Genomic DNA, 21,263 nt, shown 5'->3' on the forward strand with positions numbered 1-21,263 from the left:
TCTGAAAGGGTAAGAAAACCTCCATGTAACCAAGTAGGATAAGAGGAAAAAGAAAAAGAAAGGAATCGGTGACAGGGCTTGTGCCCCAGGCAGAGAGCTGTGAAGGAGGAAAGGTTCCTGCACCCTGGAGAGTCCCTGCATCAGCAGGTAGATCAGCCTGGATAGAGGGGAACTTCGGAGCCTAGGAGGAGAGCACAGCGACCAGTTTGCAGAAGGCAAAACAGAGAGTAACCTGCACTGTAACTTGCCGCCCTGCACTCCCCAGCCTCAGACGCTCATCTGTCGGTGTAGGTGGGGGCTGGGTGCTGAAGTGCAGGCTTCAGATGTCAGACCCAGGGAGAGGGCTGGCGTTGGCTTCACCAAGACAGCCTTAAGAGGCTGGACTGTGGCAACTAAGGGGGTACTTGGAAGAAGCCAGGGCCCACCAGAGAGGTGCCATTATTGGGAGGGTGCATGAGGAGAGGGGCAGGACGACTGTAAGAGTTTCTTTCCCTGTGAGTATTCCCAGGCAACAGGACACCACCTACAGGACCTCTGGGGGGTGTGCGTGAGTTGTTGCTTCTATTCTGGGCTCCAGAAGTGGGCACGGGCCACCGGTATGAGACCTGCAAGCAGGCACCAAGCGCTGCACTGCTATCCTGGGAGTGCGCAGAGAGCAGCCACCCCTAGGAGACCCATGAGCAGGTGCCAAGGGCTGCCCCACTGTCCCAGGAGTGTTCAGGGACCACTGCACCTGCACACCCCATATCAAAGGGATAACGGCCAACACACACTGAGGAAAGAGACAGCGAGCATCAAAACTAAAAGCAGCCCCTCAATTCTGAAAAAGGTGGCAGAGTAGAAAGAAGGACTTGAGCTCACCTCCTCTCATGAAAACATCAAAATCACAACTAACTGCTGAACAACCATCAACAAAAAAGACTCGAACCTAACAAAAAAGATATTTTACATTCAAAGACAAAGTCACAATGAGACGGCAGGAGGGGCACTTTTGTGACAATCAAATCCCATACTGCCCAGGTGGGCAACCCACAAACTGGAGAATAATTATATCACAGAGGTTCTCCCACAAGAGTTAAAGTCCTGCCTGAGGGTCTGGCATCAGGAGGAGGAATCCCCAGAGCATTTGGCTTTTTTTGGGGGGGGGGGGCTGTGCTGTATGGTTTGCAGGATCTTAATTCCATGACCAGGGATCAAACCCAGGGCCCTGGCAGTGAGAGTGCCGAGTCCTAACGACTGGACTGCCAGGGAATTCCCCAGAGCATTTGGCTTTGAAGGCCAGCTGGGCTTGAGCGCAGGAGCTCCACAGGACTGGGGTAAAAAGACACTCCACTCTTGGAGGGCTCACACAAGGTTTCACATACACTGGGACCCAGCACAAAGCAGTGACTCTATAGGAGCCTGGGCTAGTTCTACCTATGAACCTTGGAGAGTCTCTTGGGGAAGTGGGGGTCAGCTCTGATTCACTGAGGGGACAAGGACACTGTCCCCTCAGTGTTAAAGGAACTTTTCTAGGTGCAAAAGAAAAGGCCACAACTAGAATCAAGAAAATTATGAATGGGAAATCTCACTGGTAAAGGCAAGTATAATGCAAAGGTAAGAAATCACACACATACAAATATGATATCAAAACCAGCAACTGTGAGAAAAGGAGAGTACAAATACAGGATATTGGAAATGCACTGTAAATTAAGAGACCAGCACCTTGAAACAATCTTGTACATATATAGACTGTTATATCAAAACCTCATGGGAACCACAAAGCAAAAATCTACAATCCCCCCCAAAAATCTACACACACACAAAAGAAAAACCAATCCAAACAACACTAAAGATACACATCAAATCACAAAAGAACAAAAGAGGAAGGGAAAAAAAAGACCTTCAAAAACAAATCCAGGGGGCTTCCCTGGTGGTGCGGTGGTTGAGAGTCCGCCTGCCGATGCAGGGGACGCGGGTTTGTGCCCTGGTCTGGGAGGATCCCACATGCCACGGAATGGCTGGGCCCGTGAGCCCTGGCCGCTGAGCCTGCGCACCCAGAGCCTGTGCTCCGCAACGGGAGAGACCACAACAGTGAGAGGCCCGCGTACCGCACCAAAGAAAAAAAAAAATCCCAAACAGTTAACAAAATGGCAATAAGAACATATGTATCAATAATTACCTTAAATAAAATGTTCCAACCAGAAGACATAGACTGGCTGAATGGATACAAAAACAAGACCCGGATATATGCTGTCTACCAGAGACCCACTTTAGATCTAGGGACACATACAGACTGAAAGTGAGGGAATGGAAAAAGGTATACCATGCAAATGGAAATCAAAAGAAAGCTGGAGGAGCAATATTCACATCAGACAAAATAGACTTTAAAATAAAGACTATTACAAGAGACAAAGAAGGGCACTACATAATGATTGAGGGATCAATCCAAGAAGAAGACATAACAATTGGAAATATATATGTACCCAACATAGGAGCACCTCAATATATAAGGCAAATGCTAACAGCCATAAAAGGAGAAATCAGTAGTAACACAATAAAAATGGGGGACTCTAACATCCCACTTTCATCAATGGACAGATCATCCAGACAGAAAATCAATAAGGAAACACAGGCCTTAAATGACACATTAGACCAGATGGCCTTAACTGATATTTATAGAAGATTCTATCCCAAAGCAGCAGAATACACTTTCTTCTCAAGTGCACATGGAACATTCTCCAGGATAGATCACATCTTGGGCCACAAATCAAGCCTTGGTAAATTTAAGAAAACTGAAATCATATCAAGCATCCTTTCAGACCACAATGCTATGAGATTAGAAATAAACTACAAAAAAAAAAAACTATAAAAAACACCAACACATGGAGGCTAAACAATAAGTTACTAAACAACCAATGGATCACTGAAGGACTCAAAGAGGAAATCAAAAAATACCTAGAGACAACTGACAACGAAAACACGATGATCCAAAACCTTGGGACACAGCAAAAGCAGTTCTAAGAGGGAAGTTTGTAGCAAGACAATCTTACCTCAGGAAACAAGACAGATCTCAAATAAACAACCTAACCTTACAGCTAAAGCAACTGGAGAAAGAAGAACAATGAAAACCCAAAGTTAGTAGAAGGAAAGAAATCATAAAGATCAGAGCAGAAATAAATGAAATAGAGATAAAGAAAACAATAGAAAAGATCAATGAAACTAAAAGCTATTCAAAAGTATCTTTGAATAGATAAACAAAATTGATAAACATTTAGCCAGACTCATCAAGAAAAAAAAGAGAGGGCTCAAATCAATAAAATTTGAAATGAAAAAGGAGAAGTTACAATGGACACCACAGAAGTACAAAGGATCATAAAAGACTACTGCAGGCCACTATATGCCAATGAAATGGAAAACCTAGAAGAAATGGGCAAATTCTTAGAAAGCTACAACCTTCCAAGACTGAACCAGGAAGAAATAGAAAATATGAACAGACCAATCACAAGGAATGAAATTGAAACTGTGATTTAAAAACTTCCAACAAACAAAAATCCAGGACCAGATGACTTCACAGGCGAATTCTATCAAACATAGAGTTAACACCTGGCCTTCTTAAACTCTTCCAAAAAACTGCAGAGGAAGGAACACTCCCAAGCTCATTCTATGAGGCCACCATCACCCTGATACCAAAACCAGACAAAGATATCATGAAAAAAGAAAATTACAGGCCAATATCACTGATGAACATAGACACAGAAAAAACTCAACGAAATACTAGCAAACCTAATCCAACAGTACACTAAAAGGATCATACACCATGATCAACTGGGATTTATCCCAGGCATGCAAGGATTCTTCAGTATACTCAAATCAATCAGTATGATACACCACATTAACAAACTGAAGAATAAAAACCACACGATCATCTCAGTAGATGCAGAAAAAGCTTTTGATAAAATTTAACACCCATTTATGATAAAAAAAAAAAACTCTCCAGAAAGTAGGCATAGAGGGAACTTACCTTAATACAATAAAGGCCATACTTATATCCAGACAAAACTGTACTTCAAAAAGATACATGCACCCCTATGTTCATAGCAGCACTGTTCACAATAGCCAAGACATGGAAACAACCTAAATGCCCACTGACAGATGAATGGATAAAGAAGATGTGGTACATATATACAATGGAATATTACTCAGCCATAAAAAATGAAATAATGCCATTTGCAGCAACACGGATGCAACTAGAGAGTATCATACTAAGCGAAGCAAGTCAGAAAGAGAAAGACCAATACATAAGATATCATTTTTATGTGGAATCTGAAAGATGACACAAATGAACCTATCTATGAAACAGAAACAGAATAGAGAATAGACTGGTGGTTGCCGAGGGGGAGGGGGATGGGAGACGGTTGGATTGGGAGCTTGGGATTAGCAGATGCATACTGGTATATACAGAATGGATAAACAACAAGGTCCTATTGTATAACACAGGGAACTGTATTCAATATCTTGTGATAAACCATAATGGAAAAGAATATGAAAAATGAATATATCTATACGTATAACTGAGTCACTTTGTACAGCAGTAATTAACACAATATTGTAATTCAACTATACTTCAATAAAGAATAAAATGAAAAAATTTTAAACTAAATGACAAAGAATGTACTGAATATCAATTTTTCTTGATACAACTTATGAATGCTTAGATGAAAATCCAGCACTTTAAATACTTATATTAGAAGAAAAATCTAAAATCAATGACCTAAGATTCCATCTTAAGAAACTAAAAAAAACAAAGTAAAAAAGAAATAAATTATAATAAGAGGAAAGTCAATAAAATAGAAAATAAATAATAGAGAAAATTAACAAAGACAAAAGTTGATTCTTTGAACTTATAAACAAAAATGACAAACTTCTATCTAATCAAGGAAAAAGAGAAAACCCCAAAAGGAGGAATGAAAAAGAGATTATCAACACAGACCCCACAGACATTAGAGGATAATAAAAAGAATGCTATGAACAACTTTATGCTAAAAATTTCAACAACTGAGATGAAAGGACAAATCCCCCCCCGAAAGTTACCAAAATTCACATGAAAAATAACAAAAAAATCTGAATACACCTATATCTATTAAGGAAAATGAATCTAAAGCTTCCCCCAAAGAAAATTCCAGGCCCAGATGGTAACCCCAGTGAATCCCATCAAAATATCCAAGAAGAAATAAGACCCATCTCATGCAAACTTTTTAAAACATACTGAAGGGATTACTAATAAACTCGTTTTATGAGACAAGGATAAATGTAATACCAAAACCTGAGAAAGACATTACCATAAAAAAGATTATAGACCAATATCCTTCATGAATATAAACTCCAAAATTCTTAATAAAATAATAGCAAATCAAATTCAACAATACATCACATACTAGGTTTTATCCCAGGTATGCAGGTTTGACTTAACATTAAAAAATTAACTAAGTTAATTTTTCCTTTTATTCTCTTAATACATGATCATATCAATAAACGCAGAAAAAGCAAAAAAAAAAAAAACCCAAAAACCTCAACATAATAAAGGCCATATATGACAAACCCACAGCTAACATTCTCAACAGTGAAAAGCTGAAAGCATTCCCTCTAAGATCAGGAAGAAGACAAGGTTGTCCACTGTTGCCACTTTTATTCAACATAGTTTTGGAAGTCCATGGCAATCAGAGAAGAAACAAAAAGAATCTAAATTGGAAAAGAAGGGCCACTGTTTGCAGATGACATGATACTATACATAGAAAATCCTAAAGATGTTACCAGAAAACCACTAGAACTCATCAATGAATTCAGTAAATTTCCAGGATACAAAATTAATACACGGAAATCTCCTGCTTTCCTATACACTACCAATGAAAGATCAGAAAGAGAAATTAAGGAAACAATCCCTTTTCCCATGGCATCAAAAAGAATAAAATACCTAGGAATAAACCTACCTAAGAAGACAAAAGACCTATACTCTGAAAAACTATAGAATGCTGATGAAAGAAACTGAAGATGACACAAACGGATAGAAAGATATACCACATTCTTGGATTGGAAGAATCAATATTTTCAAAATGGTTATACTACCCAAGGCAATCTACAGACTCAGTGCAATCCGTATCAAATTACCAACGGCATTTTTTTTCACAGAACTAGATCAAACATTTTAAAATTCTGTATGGAGACACAAAAGACCCCGAATAACCAAAGCAATCCTGAGAAAGAAAAAACGGAGCTAGAGGAATCAGGCTCCCTGACTTCAGACTATACTACAAAGCTACAGTCATCAAAACAGTATGGTACTGGTGCAACGACAGAAATATAGATAAACAGAAAAGGATACAAAGCCCAGAAATAAACCCACGCACCTATGGTCAATTAATCTATGACAAAGGAGGCTAGACAACACAATGGAGAAAAGACAGTATCTTCAGCAAGCAGTGCTGGGAAAACTGGAAAGCTACATGTAAAAGAATGAAATTAAAACATTCCCTAATACCATATACAAAAATAAACTCAAAATGGATCAAAGACCTAAATGTAAGGCTGGACACTATAAAACCCTTAGAGGAAAACATAGGCAGAACATTCTTTGACATAAATTGCAGCGATATCTTCTTTGATCCACCTCTTAGAGTAATAAAAATAAAAACAAAAATAAACAAATGGGACCTAGTTAAACTTAAAAGCTTCTGCACAGCACATGAAACCATAAACAAAATGAAAAGACAATCCACAGAGTGGGAGAAAATAATTGCAAATGAAGCGACTGACAAAGGATTAATCTCCAAAATATACAAACAGCTCACACAGCTCTATATCAAAAAAACAAACAACCCAATCAAAAAACGGGCAGAAGATCTATATAGACATTTCTCCAAAGAAGACATACAGATGGCCAAAAAGCACATGAAAAGGTGCTCAACATCACTAATTATCAGAGAACTGTAAATCAAAACTACAGGGACATATCACCTCACAACAGTGAGAATGGCCATCATCAAAAAGTCTACAAACAAATGCTGGAGTGGGTGTGGAGAAAAGGGCACCCTCCTACACTATTGGTGGGAATGTAAATTGGTACAACCACTATGGAGAACAGTATGGGGATTCCTTTAAAAACTAAAAATAGAACTATCATATGATCCATCAATCCCATTCTTGGGCATACATCTGGAGAAAACCATAGTTCAAAAGGATACATGCACAGCAATGTTCATTGCAGCACTATTTACAATAGCCAAGACATGGAAGCAACCTAAATATCCATCAACAGAGGAATGGTTAAAGAAGATGTGGTACATATATACAATGGAATATTACTCAGCCATAAAAAAGAACAAAATAATGCCATATGTGGAAACATGGATGGACCTAGAGATTATCATACTAAGTGAAGTAAGTCAGACACAGAAAGGAAATATCACATGATAACGCTTACATGTGGAATCTCATTTTAAAAATGATGCAAATGAACTTATTCACAAAACTAAAACAGACTTTCAGATATCGAAAACAAACTTATGGTTACCAAAGGGGAAATGTGGCAGGGAGGGATAAATCAGGAGTTTAGGATTAACATATACACACTACTATATATAAGGTAGATAACCAACAAGGACCTACTGTATAGCACAGGGAACTCTACTCAATATTCTGTGATAACCTATATGAGAATGGAATCTGAAAAAGAATGAATATATGTATAACAATCACTTTGCTGTACACCTGAAACTAACACAACATTGTAAATCAACTATAATAAAATTTAAAAAAATGAACTCAAAATGGATGAGAGACTTATAAGACCTCAAGCCATAAGAAAACATAGGTGGGAAGCTCTTTTTTAATTAATTAATTATTTATTTTTTGCAGTACGCAGGCCTCTCACTGTTGTGGCCTCTCCCATTGCGGAGCACAGGCTCCGGACGCGAAGGCTCAGGGCCATGGCTCACAGGCCCAGCCGCTCTGCGGCATGTGGGATCTTCCCAGACCGGGGCACGAACCCGCCATCAGCGGTGGACTCTCAACCACTGCGCCACCAGGGAAGCCCTCAGGCGGGAAGCTCTTTGACATCAGTCTTGGTGATGATTTTTTTGGATTTGACATTTAAAGGGAAAGCAACCAATTAAAAAATAAACAGATGGAGTACATCAAACTAAAAAGCTTCCAAACTTCAAAGAAACAAACAAGACGAAAAGATAACCTACTGAATGGGGGAACATATTTGCAAATCACATATCTGATAAGTGGTTCATATCCATGTCTATAGAACACATACAACTCACTAGCAAAAACCCAATCTGATTAAAAAATGGGCAGAGGGGGACTTCCCTGGTGGCACAGTGGTTAAGATTCCACGTTCCCAATGCAGGGGGCCTGGGTTCGATCCCTGGTCAGGGAACTAGATCCCACACGCATGCCACAACTAAGGAGCTCACCTGCCCGCAACTAAGGAGCAGGTGAGCCACAACTAAGATCTGGTACAACCAAATAAATAAATAAATAAATATTTTAAAAAAGAGCAGAGGATCTGAATAGGAATTTTTCCAATGATGATGTACAGATGGCCAACCGGTACTTGAAAAGGTGTTCAACGTTACTAATCATGAGGGAAATGAAAATCAAAACCACAATGAGATATCACCTCATACCTATTAGAATGGCTATTATCAGAAAGATAACAAATAACAAGTGTTGATGAGAATGTGGCTAGAGAACCCTCGTGCACTGTTGGTGGGTATGTAAATTGGTGCAGCCACTGTGGAAGACAGTATAGATATTCCTCAAAAATTAAAAATAGAGCTACCATATGATCCAGCAATTCCATTTCTGGATATTTATCTGAAGAAAATGAAAACACTAACTTGAAAAGACATCTGAACTCCCATGTTGATGGCAACACTTTTTTTTTTAATATACAATAGCCCAGATATGGAAACAATCTAAGTGTTCATTGATGGAGAATGCATAAAGAAGATGCAGTACACATACATACAATGGAATATTACTCAGCCATAAAAAAGGAAACCTTGCCATTTGTGACAACATGGATGGACATCCTTGAGGACGTTATGCTGAGTGGAATAAGTCAGACAGAGAAAGACAAATATCATATGCTCTTACTTATATATAGAATTTAAACAAACACCACCACCAAAACTGAGCTCATAGCTACAGAGAACAAATTGTTGGTTGCCAAAGGCAGGGGTGGGGGTGGGCGAAATAAGTGAAGGAGATCAAATGGTACAAACTTATTATAAAATAAGTCCTGGGAATGTAACGTACAGCATGGTGACTGTAGTTAATGATAATTTATTGTATATTTGAAAGTTGCTAAGATAGTAGATCTTCAAGGTTCTCATAAAAAAATGCAACCTAGCAGAATAAAATACAACTAGGGTGTATTATCACACTTAGTAGGGAAGTACTGTTTTGTTCTACACGTGGATGTGTGTGTTTGAGTGTGTATTCTGGGTCATGAAGTTAAATGTGGTTTTTATTACGGACCATGGTAAGAAAAAGTTTGAAAAATACTAACCAAACCAATGGGCATACGGGACTTTGAGCCAGTAGGGAAACAAGGTGACAGGAACCACAGGTGTCATCCCCTCTGACAAGAATTATGCAGCAAGATTAAGCCACCCCAAACCCACAGGCCCTGCTCAACTTCTCCCTAAACCTCTGCGGGTCCCTCTCCCTGCTCCCTCAGCCTTTCTCCCACCTGCTCCCAGGACAAGCTCTCAGGCCTGGGCCCCACCCCTGTCGGCTGATCCCAGGGCTCCTGACCCTCCTGGCACAAGGCACAGGTGGACTTTGTACAGCCATTGGCTTCACTGCACTGATGAACTCATTCTGGCCCTGGCCACGCTTACAGCTACCCACTGTCCCCTCACCCGGGGGTATATTTTCTTCCCTCTCATGTCCTCTGAGCGACTGCCTGAGAGGAGCAATCAGCAGCAGCCCTACTGAAGGGGGACTCCGACAGGCGCAGAGGGCAGGGAGTCACAGCTCTCAGGGCAGGAGGGGCTGTCGGGGGCCGGTGGTCACACGTTGTTGGCACAGGGGGCCTTAGAGGGAAGCCAGCACGATCCCTTCATTTTACAGAAGAGGACACCAGGGCCTGGGAGCCGGGCACCTGCTCAAGGTCACCCAGTGACGGGGTGACTCCGGCCTCTGAGGCCAGCGCTGGGCCCATCTCCCTGGACCCTGGAGACAGCTGATTCCAACAATAGGCTGGAGCCCAGCGTGGGAATGGGCGCCTGGTGGTGACCGGCAAACGGGAGGGGGACCCAGGGGCTTTGGAATCAGGCAGACCCAGGTTGGAATCCTGGCTTGGTCACTCGCTGTTGGCTGGCCCCAGACAGGTTACTTACCACTCTGGGCCTCTGTTTCTTTCTTCTGCACAATGGGTACAGAAGAGATAAGTAACATTCTGTAAAGTACCTGCCATTTACTAAGCTCACATCACCCGCTCACCAGGCCTATGATGATAAACAACAGCATCCTTCCGGGTTTTTTTGCAAAGGGGCAAAGGTCGGTAGCAGACAGATCCGCTCCTGTCAAGGATGGGGGATTCTGGAGGCGCCAATGAGGGAGGCATCAAAGGCTTGACAGGAAACGAGGGTTTAGATCAATTTGCCAAAAATCCAGTAGTCGAGCGCCTAAATGGCGGGAAACTGTTGGACCGTGAACAAAGTCTGGGACAATCCACTTCAGGGGCAGAGCTGGGGGAGCCCCGCTCTCCATTCTGACCCAGGCTCTAGCCAGTCTCAGGCGGCCCCCTGCGGCCTCCGACCCACAGGCCCCGCCGAGGTCCTTCCAGAAGCCCAGGGTGGCAGTGGGCAGCTCTGTTCTCCCTCTCTCTCCTTAGCACCTGTCCTACCTCTAATTCCATCCCATTTTGGTTTTACGGATTGATATTTAGATTAAAGAGATAAACACATCCGAGGAGCACTGAGGCCTGACAGACAGAGGAACTTGACCGGTCAATCACCATCAACCAGCTCAGCTTCCTCCCGGTGCCTGGCCCCTCTGACGAGATGAACCAGAGAGCAGATTCAAGGGGCCCCAAATGGGGGACGGTGTGTCCACAAAGGCCTTCCAGGCCAGCTTGGGAGCAGGGCTAGGGTGACTACTATTTACGTGTGCTGTGTGTGCGCGCGCATGTGCGCGCGAGTGTGTGTCTCTAGCCTCTCTCTTCCCTTCCCCAGGCTGCAGATAAAGAATTCAATTTTCTTTTAAAAGGTGGGGAAATTGGAAGAGATTTTGTTCTGTTTAAGCCCAGCTGGAGTCTCAGGTCTCTAGGGATTGGAGAACAATGAGATCAATTAAGATGCCTGTGGTGAGGGGTGTCAGGAGGGGGTGGGGAAAGACAGCAGAGGTAGGGAGGCAGGAGGAAGGGGAAGAACAGCTGAGGGGACCCAGTTGCCAGGAGCCCTGCTTCCACTCTTTCCTGTGTTGACCTGCCCACCTCTGTTGGGTTTTGCTAAAGTGTCTGGATGGGGCCTGCCCATTGGGTGCTATTATCTCCTAAACTTGCTAATAATTCACGTTGGCAATTTCTGTCACCAGCTTTACACAGTGACAGAATCGAGCTGAAGCAGTACTATCAGAAACAGGGAGAGGACACTGTTGCAGAGCAGCACGGATAACACTGGACACTTGGCCTGCAGCAGGGGCTGGGACCGCAACCAGAGCATCTGCTGTGCGCAGGCTCCAGACGACCATCTTTCCACACGTCACCCTACAACGTTGCTGAGATGGAATCACTCTGCCCATTTTATACAGGAGGAAACCGAAACTCAGGGACAGTGAATAACCTGCCCAAAGCCAACCTGCTGGTGAGAAGCTGAGGCAGAACTCCAACCCGGGGCTGTCCACCCACCTCAGTGTTTGTGAAGGTACAGGGCACACCTGGCAGTCAGGTGGGGAGGAAGATGGGTGTGCCTTGCTGGGTCTGGGGAGGAGAATGGTGGAGCCGCTGTTCAGACCTGAGCACAGGCTAGGAGAGCTCTCCCCACCTCCACTGTCACCTGGGTGGTTGGGGCCATCGTCTCTCACCTAGTCGCCCCGCTTCCACCTGGGCGTCCTCGGCCCCTCCCGCTGGCCTACTCTCCACACAGCATCCTCCGTGATCCATCTGGTTCCCCTTCAGCACAGTCACGTCCTGACCTCCTCTGGTCCTCCCTCTTCCTCTCTGCATATCCACCCACCACCAGGCTCTTGTCTGAAGCCTCTCACCTGCAGCTCCCTCAGCCTGGGGCAGCTCTTTGCAGAATCCCCAACTCAGACTCCCCTGCCTTCCTTCAGGGCTCTAAGGTCACCTTCTGTGAGAGGCCCGCCTTCCTTGACCACCTGGTAGAAGACAGTAACAATGCCACCCCCAGCACTCCTCCCTTACTGCCCCCAGCTATACTTTCCCCCAAGGCATGCATCCCCCTCTGACATGCTCTGTATTTCCTTATTCCTTATATCTGTCTCCACCCCTGGTACATACACGGATGTTTGTCTGTCTTGTTCACTGCCATCATTCCAAGCCCTCGATAAACAGTCACGGAATGAAGGAGTATGGTGGTTGCATCTGGGAGACCCCCTTCCCCCAGAGGGTGCAGAGTCCTGTTCTGGGAGGGGCAGAGGGGAGGCTTCTATAGGGGAGACACAGGGGCTCACGGGGCACCCGGCCCTGCCAGCAGTAGCCAAGGAAGCAAGGTCAGCTCCTGCACACCTGTCTGCAGAGGCAGGCTGAAGCCTGGGCACATCTCAGCCTTGGCCTTGCAATCACATGCCCTGATCAGGGCTAGGAGGCCGCAGGGATCCTGGAATCTGGTGGCCACTGCACCTTCCGGACGCTTGCCTTTGTTCCTGGCCTGGGGTCTGCATCCCCAGACCTCCCCTGACCTAGGAAGGATAATCAGAGGGCATCCAGTTTACCCTCTCCTTGGACTGAGCAGGAAGCCAAGGTCCAGAGATGGAATGAGACTGGCACAGGGTCACAGAGCGAGTCAGTGATCTAGAGCCCAGGCCTCGGGGCTCCCTGTCCAGCAGCCTTCCCCCTGTGCCCATCGCCAGAGCGGGTGCTTGGGAGCCTGGCTCACACAGTGAAACATGGGGGTACGAGGCTTTGGAGCCAGACAAACATCTCTGCCCTTGACTCTCTGGGTGAACTTGGGTGTATAATTTACCCTTTCCATGCCTCAGTTTCCCCATGAGACCTCTGCCTCTATCCCTCCTTCGAGGAAGATGCCCTAGACACTCCAGACCACAGGAGTGAAACCTCCTCTGTGCCACACAGCCCAGGGATGGGGGCACCCAGACAGAGAGAACCTGCCTTCAGGAGGTTCTCTGTGGAGTGGGGAGAAGAGGACATGAGCCCTGCTGCCCCAACAGGAGTGGTGAGAGCAGCCAGGGAAAGCGAGGTGCGGGCATGCAGGGGCGCTGGAGAGGGGGGGAGGGCCTCGGGGGAGGTGGGCACGTGCCCGTTACCAGAGGGAGATGGCTTCTTATGGGGAGGCTGCCAACTGGGCTGGCTCTGAGGGTCAGCAGGCTTTTGATGGTCTCAGACGGGAGGGAGGGAGAGCTAGGTGGGGGAGGAGTGTGAGGAAGCGCAGAGGGTGTGCAGGGAAGCCGGGGACTCTGGTCAGGCAGGAGAGAAGGGGTGTGAGAGGTGTAGCGGGCAGACAGCTGGAAGGCGGCTCAGGGCCAGGGTGTGGGGACCTTGACTGCCAACCAGGCCTAGGGCGCTGGAGCTTTTACCGGCCAGGGAGCGCCTGGGATTACTCTTTTCTCTCCCCTCCTCCCACTACTGGCAGAGAACACTTCCAGGCTGATAACGGGGTCTGAAGGGTTCCCCCCTTCTGTTCTTCTGCTTATGTTTGCACAACACCCAGGAGGAGCGGGAATCCGCTGTCTCCCGGCCCCACGCTCATGTGCGGCATCTCAGGAAAGGAGCATTGAGAGCTGGGGAGAGTCTATAGCCCCTCTTCTTAAACGTGAACCTGCCTCGGTGACTCACTGTAACCGACAGCACTCAGCGGAAATGCAGCGTGACCTCTAGGCTAGATCACAAAAGGCCACGCAGCTTCTGCCTGGTTCTCTTGGGACACCCGTTTCCCAGAGGCTTCCTCTGAGGAGCTCTCTCTACAAGCCATGTCTGAGATGCCTGTACCATGTGGAGAGGCCACAAGCAGGGGCTCAGAACACAGTGTCGGGCTGAGCCAGTCCTTCAGCCAGAGCAGCCCAGGCGCCAGACAGAGGGAGGAGCCACCAGTGGCTAGAGTCACCCCCAGACTTGGAGCAGAGAAGGGCTCCCCTGCTGGGCCCTTTCCATACTCCTGACCCACCCGATCCACGAACATAACAAAATGGTTGTTGCTTTATGCCACTAAGTGTGGGATGGTTTCTCACGCAGCGTTTGGAACCGAAACAAGCTCGGTGGGTCCTTGCTTGGAGCGTGGCACAAGGCAAGCGATTACTGAGCCAGTGCCGATGGAATGTGGGAATAGACGAAAACAACGGACAACCACAGAGCTCCTTTGGGCACAGAATTACGGAGCTCCTATAGCCAGGATAGGCTACATAATCTGCACAATTTTCCAGTGCAAAATGAACATGCAGCGCCCCTTGTTCAAAAATTAAGAATCTCAAGACGGCGACAGTAGAGCAGCAAACCCAAGGTGAGGCCCTCCTACTTCCAGCTTCCCACGCAAATGCCCAGGCCGCACATGCATGAAGCCAGTCCTCCTGTCGCACCTGCTGCCTGCCTCCTCTGAGTCTTAGCCCTCCGGCCGCATCCTCATTTAACCTCTCTCTTCTGCTTCTTGACGCTGGGGCCTGAGTACCCAGAGACCTAGGTTTAAGAGCCAGTGTTCTCTGAAGCTCCACTGACCCCCAGATATGATGGTGGAGAAGAAAAACAACAACAGCACTAGCGAGCACAGCTGTCGGTCACCCAGCGCTTTCTGGGTGTAAGCAGTCTAAAATACATCTCTTTTAATCATGGGATAGATATAATTACTATCATCCCCACAGCAAACCTTGGGGACTTAGGATCAGACACAGCCAGGCATCTGTCCAGGGTCACAGAGACAGCAAAGGTAGGGGCAGAATTTCAACCTGAGTCTCCCTGGTTTCAAAGCTTTGCTCCTAAAGTTCCCTCCTGCAGGTGCTGAAGCAGCTGGGAGGTGTCCACCCACTTGTAGAGCAGCAAGTCCTTCTGCAAGGGGCCAGAGGGACCAGGGAGCACCACCTGAGGCCGAGGCAGGGGCCTGGCCTTCCCAGACCACCTGGCTGGGCCATCGAGTTCCCAGCACCCGGGGTGAGGCCCGTGTTACATTCCTTGGATTCAGCAACACGGAGGGGAGGGGGTGGGCGGTGTGCCCTGAGCCTGCAGGCTCTCAGGGCTGGGGAAGAGGCCCCGCAGCCTGACAGCTGATGGAAGAGGCACGCTGCATTTCGGTTCTTCCAGGACTGAGGAGGGCCTTCACCAGGGTCAGCCTGGGGCAGTGACATCACACACACCTTTGCCTTTGGTGTCAGCGGGCAGGGGAGGAGGGAGTGAAGGGGACCAGCAGGAGCACGGCTGCCTCTGTTGATGCCCCTGGGGAGGGAGGCCAGGCTGGACGACCAGGAACAGCTAGTGAGCTCCAGGAGCAGGGAAGTGACCACCTTGGAACCTTCACCAAACTTCCAGACGGGGGCTGGGAGAGGGCGGGCAGGGCAGGCAAGGGAGCTCTAGACCCTCAAAGGACAGGAAGCATGTTTGTGTTGCCAGGAGTGAAACTAAACAGCAGAAATCAACTTTTCCTCTTGGGCAGAGTGCACTGGAATTAAGCTGCGTGGAGCCAGAAGGCGCTGAAGCAGCATCGGCCCAACCATCTAGCTTTATAATGAGGACGATGGGGCCCCAGAGGCTCAGGGACATGCTCAGCTTACACGACTCCGAGCGAGTCCTGGCTACATCAAAGCTCAGGCTGGAGGCTGGCATGACTTGCTGACATTTTCTGAGTGTCCCCGGCCAGGCTCGGCACCGAGTGCCTTCAACCAACCATTCCACTGAACTCTCACGTCAACCCTCTCAGGTAGGATCCCGTCAGGGTACCTCCCCAGGTAACAGAGGAGGAAAGAGGCCCACCTCGAAGAGCTGGGCTTACACACAGGCTGAAGGGCGGCCAGATGGGGCCCTTTAAGGCTGAAGATAATAAGGACCACAGCTTAGGTCTGTAATCCCGTAACCTGTTTACATCCACATCACCGCACTGGAGCCTCCCAACAGCCCAGCCAATGCAGGCTGGGCAGGCACTGTTTTCCTCACGTGATGGGAAGAAAACCAAGTCCCGGAGGAGTGACCGGTCCACAACAGAACAGGATTCAGGGCCTTGCCCAAGATGGTACCAGCCTCTCAAGGACTGGCTGGGAAGAGGGGCACGGAGGGGAGGGAGGAGCCATGCCCTTCAGCCCCCACAGGCCACTCTGTCTGCTTGCAGTTGAGGCAGCCCAATCCTGGGCTGAGCAAACTGAGCTGGTCCTGGGCCCTGCACCTGCCCCATCAGGGCTCTTGTGTACCTCTCCTGCTTCCTTTGATTCCTGCCTGGGGAAGAATCCTGTCTTGGCCAGCACTCCATCTTCTGCCCATCCTTGCTGTGCCCCACGCCCCTGGAGCAGGGAGGGAAGGCCTCTTGGAGTGCGGGAAGACCTGCCCTCCTGGCTGCTACTCCTGTGTCCCTCTCTCACTGCCCAGGGGACATGGAGCTAATAAATCTGGGGACACGAGCTCCATACTGCAGGAGACCAGGCTGCCTCCTTGCACATCCCAGGAACAGCTTCTGCCAGCTGTTGCCCAAATGCTGGCCATGGGCCACCAGGATGGAATAGGTAAGAGAATGTGGACGGGCTGATACAAGACTTCTCCACTATCAGAACAGCAGCCCAGTGGTTATGTTTGGGGTGGGCGCAATTCAGGAGAGACAGTTGAACCCACCCCCAACCCCCGCCGCCTCAGAGCAGCACTCCACTTCCTTGCACATCACACCCCCACCACTGCATTCCAGTCACAGGGCCTTTGCACATGCTATTCCCTCTTTCTCCAATGTGCTTCTCTCCATTCGCTTACCTGTTAATGCCTACTCAATCGCCACTTCCTCAGGGAAGGCTTCCCTGACCCCAGTCAAGGTCAGATGCCCTGTTACCGGTTTTCATAGCTCCCTGATCTCTCCATCCCAGCAAGTAACGCTTAATGTAAAGATTCACTTCTGAGTACTAACATCAGGCTTTCCCAAGAGACTATAAACTTCATGAGGGCAAGACTCACTTCACCATTGTATCCTCAGGGCCATGTGCCTGACACAGTGGTGGGTGTTCAAAAGAACATTTGTTGAACGTTCAGATTGCTCTCCTCCTGTCCAGCAGCACCCACAAACCCCACCACGCCCCAGGTAGCCAGCGGCCAGGCTACAGGGCTGCCCGAAGCCCAGCAGAATCCTAGGAAGTTACCCCACAGCCTTCCCACCCAACCCCTATTATCAGGTCACGAGGCAGGATTGGAAGGAGAATCAGAGCAGCCTGGGGATATGAGAGGGGAAGAAACCATACAACCTAGAGGATGGGGAGCCACCAGCATCATACAGGAAGCTGCACACACACACACACACACACACGTGCACGTGTTATATACGCGTATCTGAGTGCATGTAGTTGCACACACACATAAAGGCACAGACACAAGGGCATGCCTGTGTGCGTGCACGCAAACACACACACACACCACAAGCAAACATACGCGGGTAGATGTGCCCCTACGCACCCCTCCCCTATGCGGTCACCCTTCAGAGTGGGGGCTCAAGGTCAAGTCTTTGACCGCTGCATCCCCGCTCTTTCCCCTCCACCAGTGGAAACTCATTTGTCTATAACTGGGGGCTGTAAGGGCCTCAAAACCCGGGCTGAGGAAGGTCTGGGGAGCAGGGAGGTGAGAAGGGATGCCATCCCAGCTGGGATGCCCAGGTTGCAGGCGACAGCCCCCTCCTGTTCCGGCTTTCCCAGTTCCCTGGTGAACTGCTGCCTTCCCCCAGGACAGGTGATAATGGGGCCCTGCCATGGCGTGGGGTGGGGTGGGGAGGCCCCTTGCAGCAGGCTCTGCCCTGGCCTTCGGTGCAAACTGAAACATTTTCCTTTTCTTCATAATTATTTTTTCTGACACAACTGCCCATGAAACGTTTTAATAACATCCCACAAAAGGTCAGGGAGAAGGAATTTCACAGTCCCTGAGCAGATAGCTATAATTTCAGCCCCTCCTGGAGCAAAGGAGGTAGAGAGACTGGGCTAACCCTGGGTCTGAGTGGAGAAGGGCAGCGTGGGAGAGGCCAGGGCAGTGGGTGTGGCAGGCGTGGCCGTGAAACTTGCCCCCTGCTAGGAGCTCTGGAAGTACCTTGGGGAGACTGGGAGATGACGGTGAGTGGGGGTCACCAGGGCATGCTTTCACATCTGTCATTCACACCTAGCAGCCTTGGTGGCGGCGGGAGTGGTGGAGGGAACTCATGCCCATTCTGCGGATGGGAAATGAAGATTCTTAGAGGTAATACAGTTAGACCAGCACACACAGAAGGCAGAGATGCAGGGCCCACTGTTTCACTTCAGGACCTGAGCTCCTTCAGACACACAACCCTGCTGCTAGAGCTTATCATTGGGTCAAACAGCCCCTTCAGAGCTGCACAATCCCACAACTGTGCTGACACAATTGAGGAACTAGACACACTGAGTGGACAGACACACTGAGGAACTAGAGGCTGCCCAGATGAGCCAGCCCTGGACAGAGACCCTCAGGTAGCCACAGAGAAGGCTGAACACATCTGCTGAACACTGGGAGAGGGACTGGAAAAGGGGTCACAGGCAGCGGGCCGGGGTCCATGCAGGCCCAGGAACTGCTCCAGTGCTTGAGGAAACCCAGCTTAAGAAGCTACTCTCCAGTGCCAACCCCAGATGGGATTGGGCTTCACACATCGGCCTTGGCACCTGCAGCCGGCCATCAACCAAGAGGTGTGACATTCCACACGTCACCCCCCCACCCTACACCCTAGGCTCCCCTCAACCCTTGCCAGGGCCACCGGAACTGGGGACTGCAAAGTGAGACCCTCCCTCCCCAGCAAGAACGACACGAAGGAATCGCCAGCCACCCTCCAAGCCTGGGCTTAACATCCGAATTCTTTGCCACGTGGCTCCAGGCCCTCTGGGGGACAGCTGCTTGGGTGTCCTTCATCCTCACAGTGGAAGGTGGCTGGGGGGCTGAAGAGGTTCTCTTTGGGTCCAGAGGCCAGAACCTCTGGCACTTTCTCTCTGGCTGGGCCCCTAGAGGCTGCAGGAGGGCCCAAGGGGCCTCAGGCACCAGGTGACTAATTGCAATGAGCAACTTGGTGAAAGCCGGCAGAGCCACGGGCTGGGGAAGCAGGTGGGAGGAAAACAGCCGCAGCAGACTTACTGTTTACATCTGACGGCCTGCCTACCCAAACATCTGTTTGAAATATTAATAACTGTCAGATGCGAAGGGCCTGGGGGCTCAAAACAGTTTCATACCATCTTTCTGTAGAGTAAACGCACTGCGGAGTAGGGGCCTGAGATCGGCGGGCAATCTCTGTGCTTGGAGTGAGAATGGAGCAAGAAGTGGAAGGACTCTGGGGGCCTCAGTGGGCAGGGAGGGGCAGCAGCGAGGTAAACTCCATAACGTTTATTGAGCACCTACTATGGGCAAGCCCCTGAGCTTGTGTAGCACACATCTACCACTTTGGTCTGCTCAGCAACCCTCTTTGTTCTGATACTAGAAGCCGCTATAGAATATCCTGTCCCATTTTCAGCCCATATAATTTGAATGGAGTTGACCCAACGCCCCGTTCCACTAGGGGAGTATGACCCATCTCTGGTATATCAGAATTATGATGATTGGTTCCAGGGTGGCCCAAAAAGCTGGGTCAATGAGAATCAGCCCTGGGACTTTTGCTGGAACTATTGAAAAAGAATATTTTTCCCCCACTGGGGTTGATAAATTGGTGAGAAGTGAGCCTAAGGGTGCTGGTGTCCCTCTCTGCCAATACAAAAAAGCAGAGCCCAGTGCTGAAGTCAGACTCCTGCTCAGCTGAGTGCCTGGATACAGCCATGCCTGAAATCACTTACACTTTTGAGTTACATGAGCCAATCCTTTTTTTGCTTGAGCCACTTAAGGGTTTCTGTCCCTTGTGACCACGAGTACTAACGGATACAAATGGACACTGGCAGGAGTCCCCTGTCAAAGTCCCAGCCAAAGACAGCTGGGGATGTCCATGTATCTTCAAGGAGCCCATTCTTCCCCGGCGTCTGTGCTCAGAGAGAGAGGATCACCTTCCTGAGAGATGGCTGGCACTTGTCCCCATTAGAGGGCAGGTCCAGGGCTCCTGGCCCATCCAGGCTCAGTATCTCTCAGGGACAAGGCAGAAAACCAAAGTATCCTGGGCCCAACCTCATTCTTCCCCAGGTTGGTCCCTTCTCCACAGTGCTGCCCTGGCCAAGGAAGCCCATCATGAAGAGTCCAGATGCCCCAGTATACTAACATCGCAGCCTCTGAGGGCTTGGGGCACCCCGTTCCCTGACTGCTCAGACTCCCTGGATCCCTCTGGAAGCCTCCTGATGGTCCACCCCAGAGCTCAGCTGCCCTGCAGGAGAGCGGGGACTCACCAGGACTGTCAGCACAGAGGTCCCCACGGTGACATTCTCGTATAGGCTGACGTTGTACAGTGGCTGGCTGAAGATGGGCCGGTTGTCATTCTCGTTGATGAGGGTGATCTTCACCTTGGCATAGCCCACGTGGTCAGGCACACTCTCATTGGCAAAGAGCTGGATGCGTAGAGCAGGGACCAGGTGAGCTCTCACACGCTGCTGGAGCCCTCGTTCCCGTAAGTCCCCCCGGGGCCTCTGCCCATTCCAACCCAGAGCACCAGTCTGAGTCATTGCCCATCCCAGATGTACGCTACTGTGAATCCCTCCATCAGTACTCATAGGGTTAGGGTGGCCACTGAATCTGCTGGGGAGGAAGGGGCTAACGGGGGCCGTGCTGGCTGATGCTGGGCAGTAGAGGCTCCTGATGGGCTTCTGAGGCTCTGATGGTACCTAATGAAATTCCACTCAATTCTTGGACATTTCCTCGTCCTCCTGGAAAAGAGGAGGCCCAGCCTAGCCCCTGCCATAGCTCAGTGGGCTTCTCTGGGTCAGATCCACGAGGGAAGAAT

At 48.7% G+C, this 21,263-nt stretch overlaps 1 protein-coding gene across 1 annotated transcript in view; it reads right to left on the reverse strand.

The window, feature by feature from the left end:
* CDH23 (cadherin related 23) overlaps positions 1-21,263 on the reverse strand; it is a 393,201-nt gene that overhangs the window by 173,673 nt on the left and 198,265 nt on the right. Inside the window, exon 12 of the mRNA XM_067710644.1 lies at positions 20,713-20,871. Within this exon, the coding sequence (XP_067566745.1) occupies positions 20,713-20,871 (159 nt within the window). The remainder of the gene's footprint in view (positions 1-20,712; positions 20,872-21,263) is intronic.

This window comes from Pseudorca crassidens, chromosome 16 (genome assembly GCF_039906515.1).
Source record: "Pseudorca crassidens isolate mPseCra1 chromosome 16, mPseCra1.hap1, whole genome shotgun sequence".
Classification (NCBI taxonomy): domain Eukaryota; kingdom Metazoa; phylum Chordata; class Mammalia; order Artiodactyla; family Delphinidae; genus Pseudorca; species Pseudorca crassidens.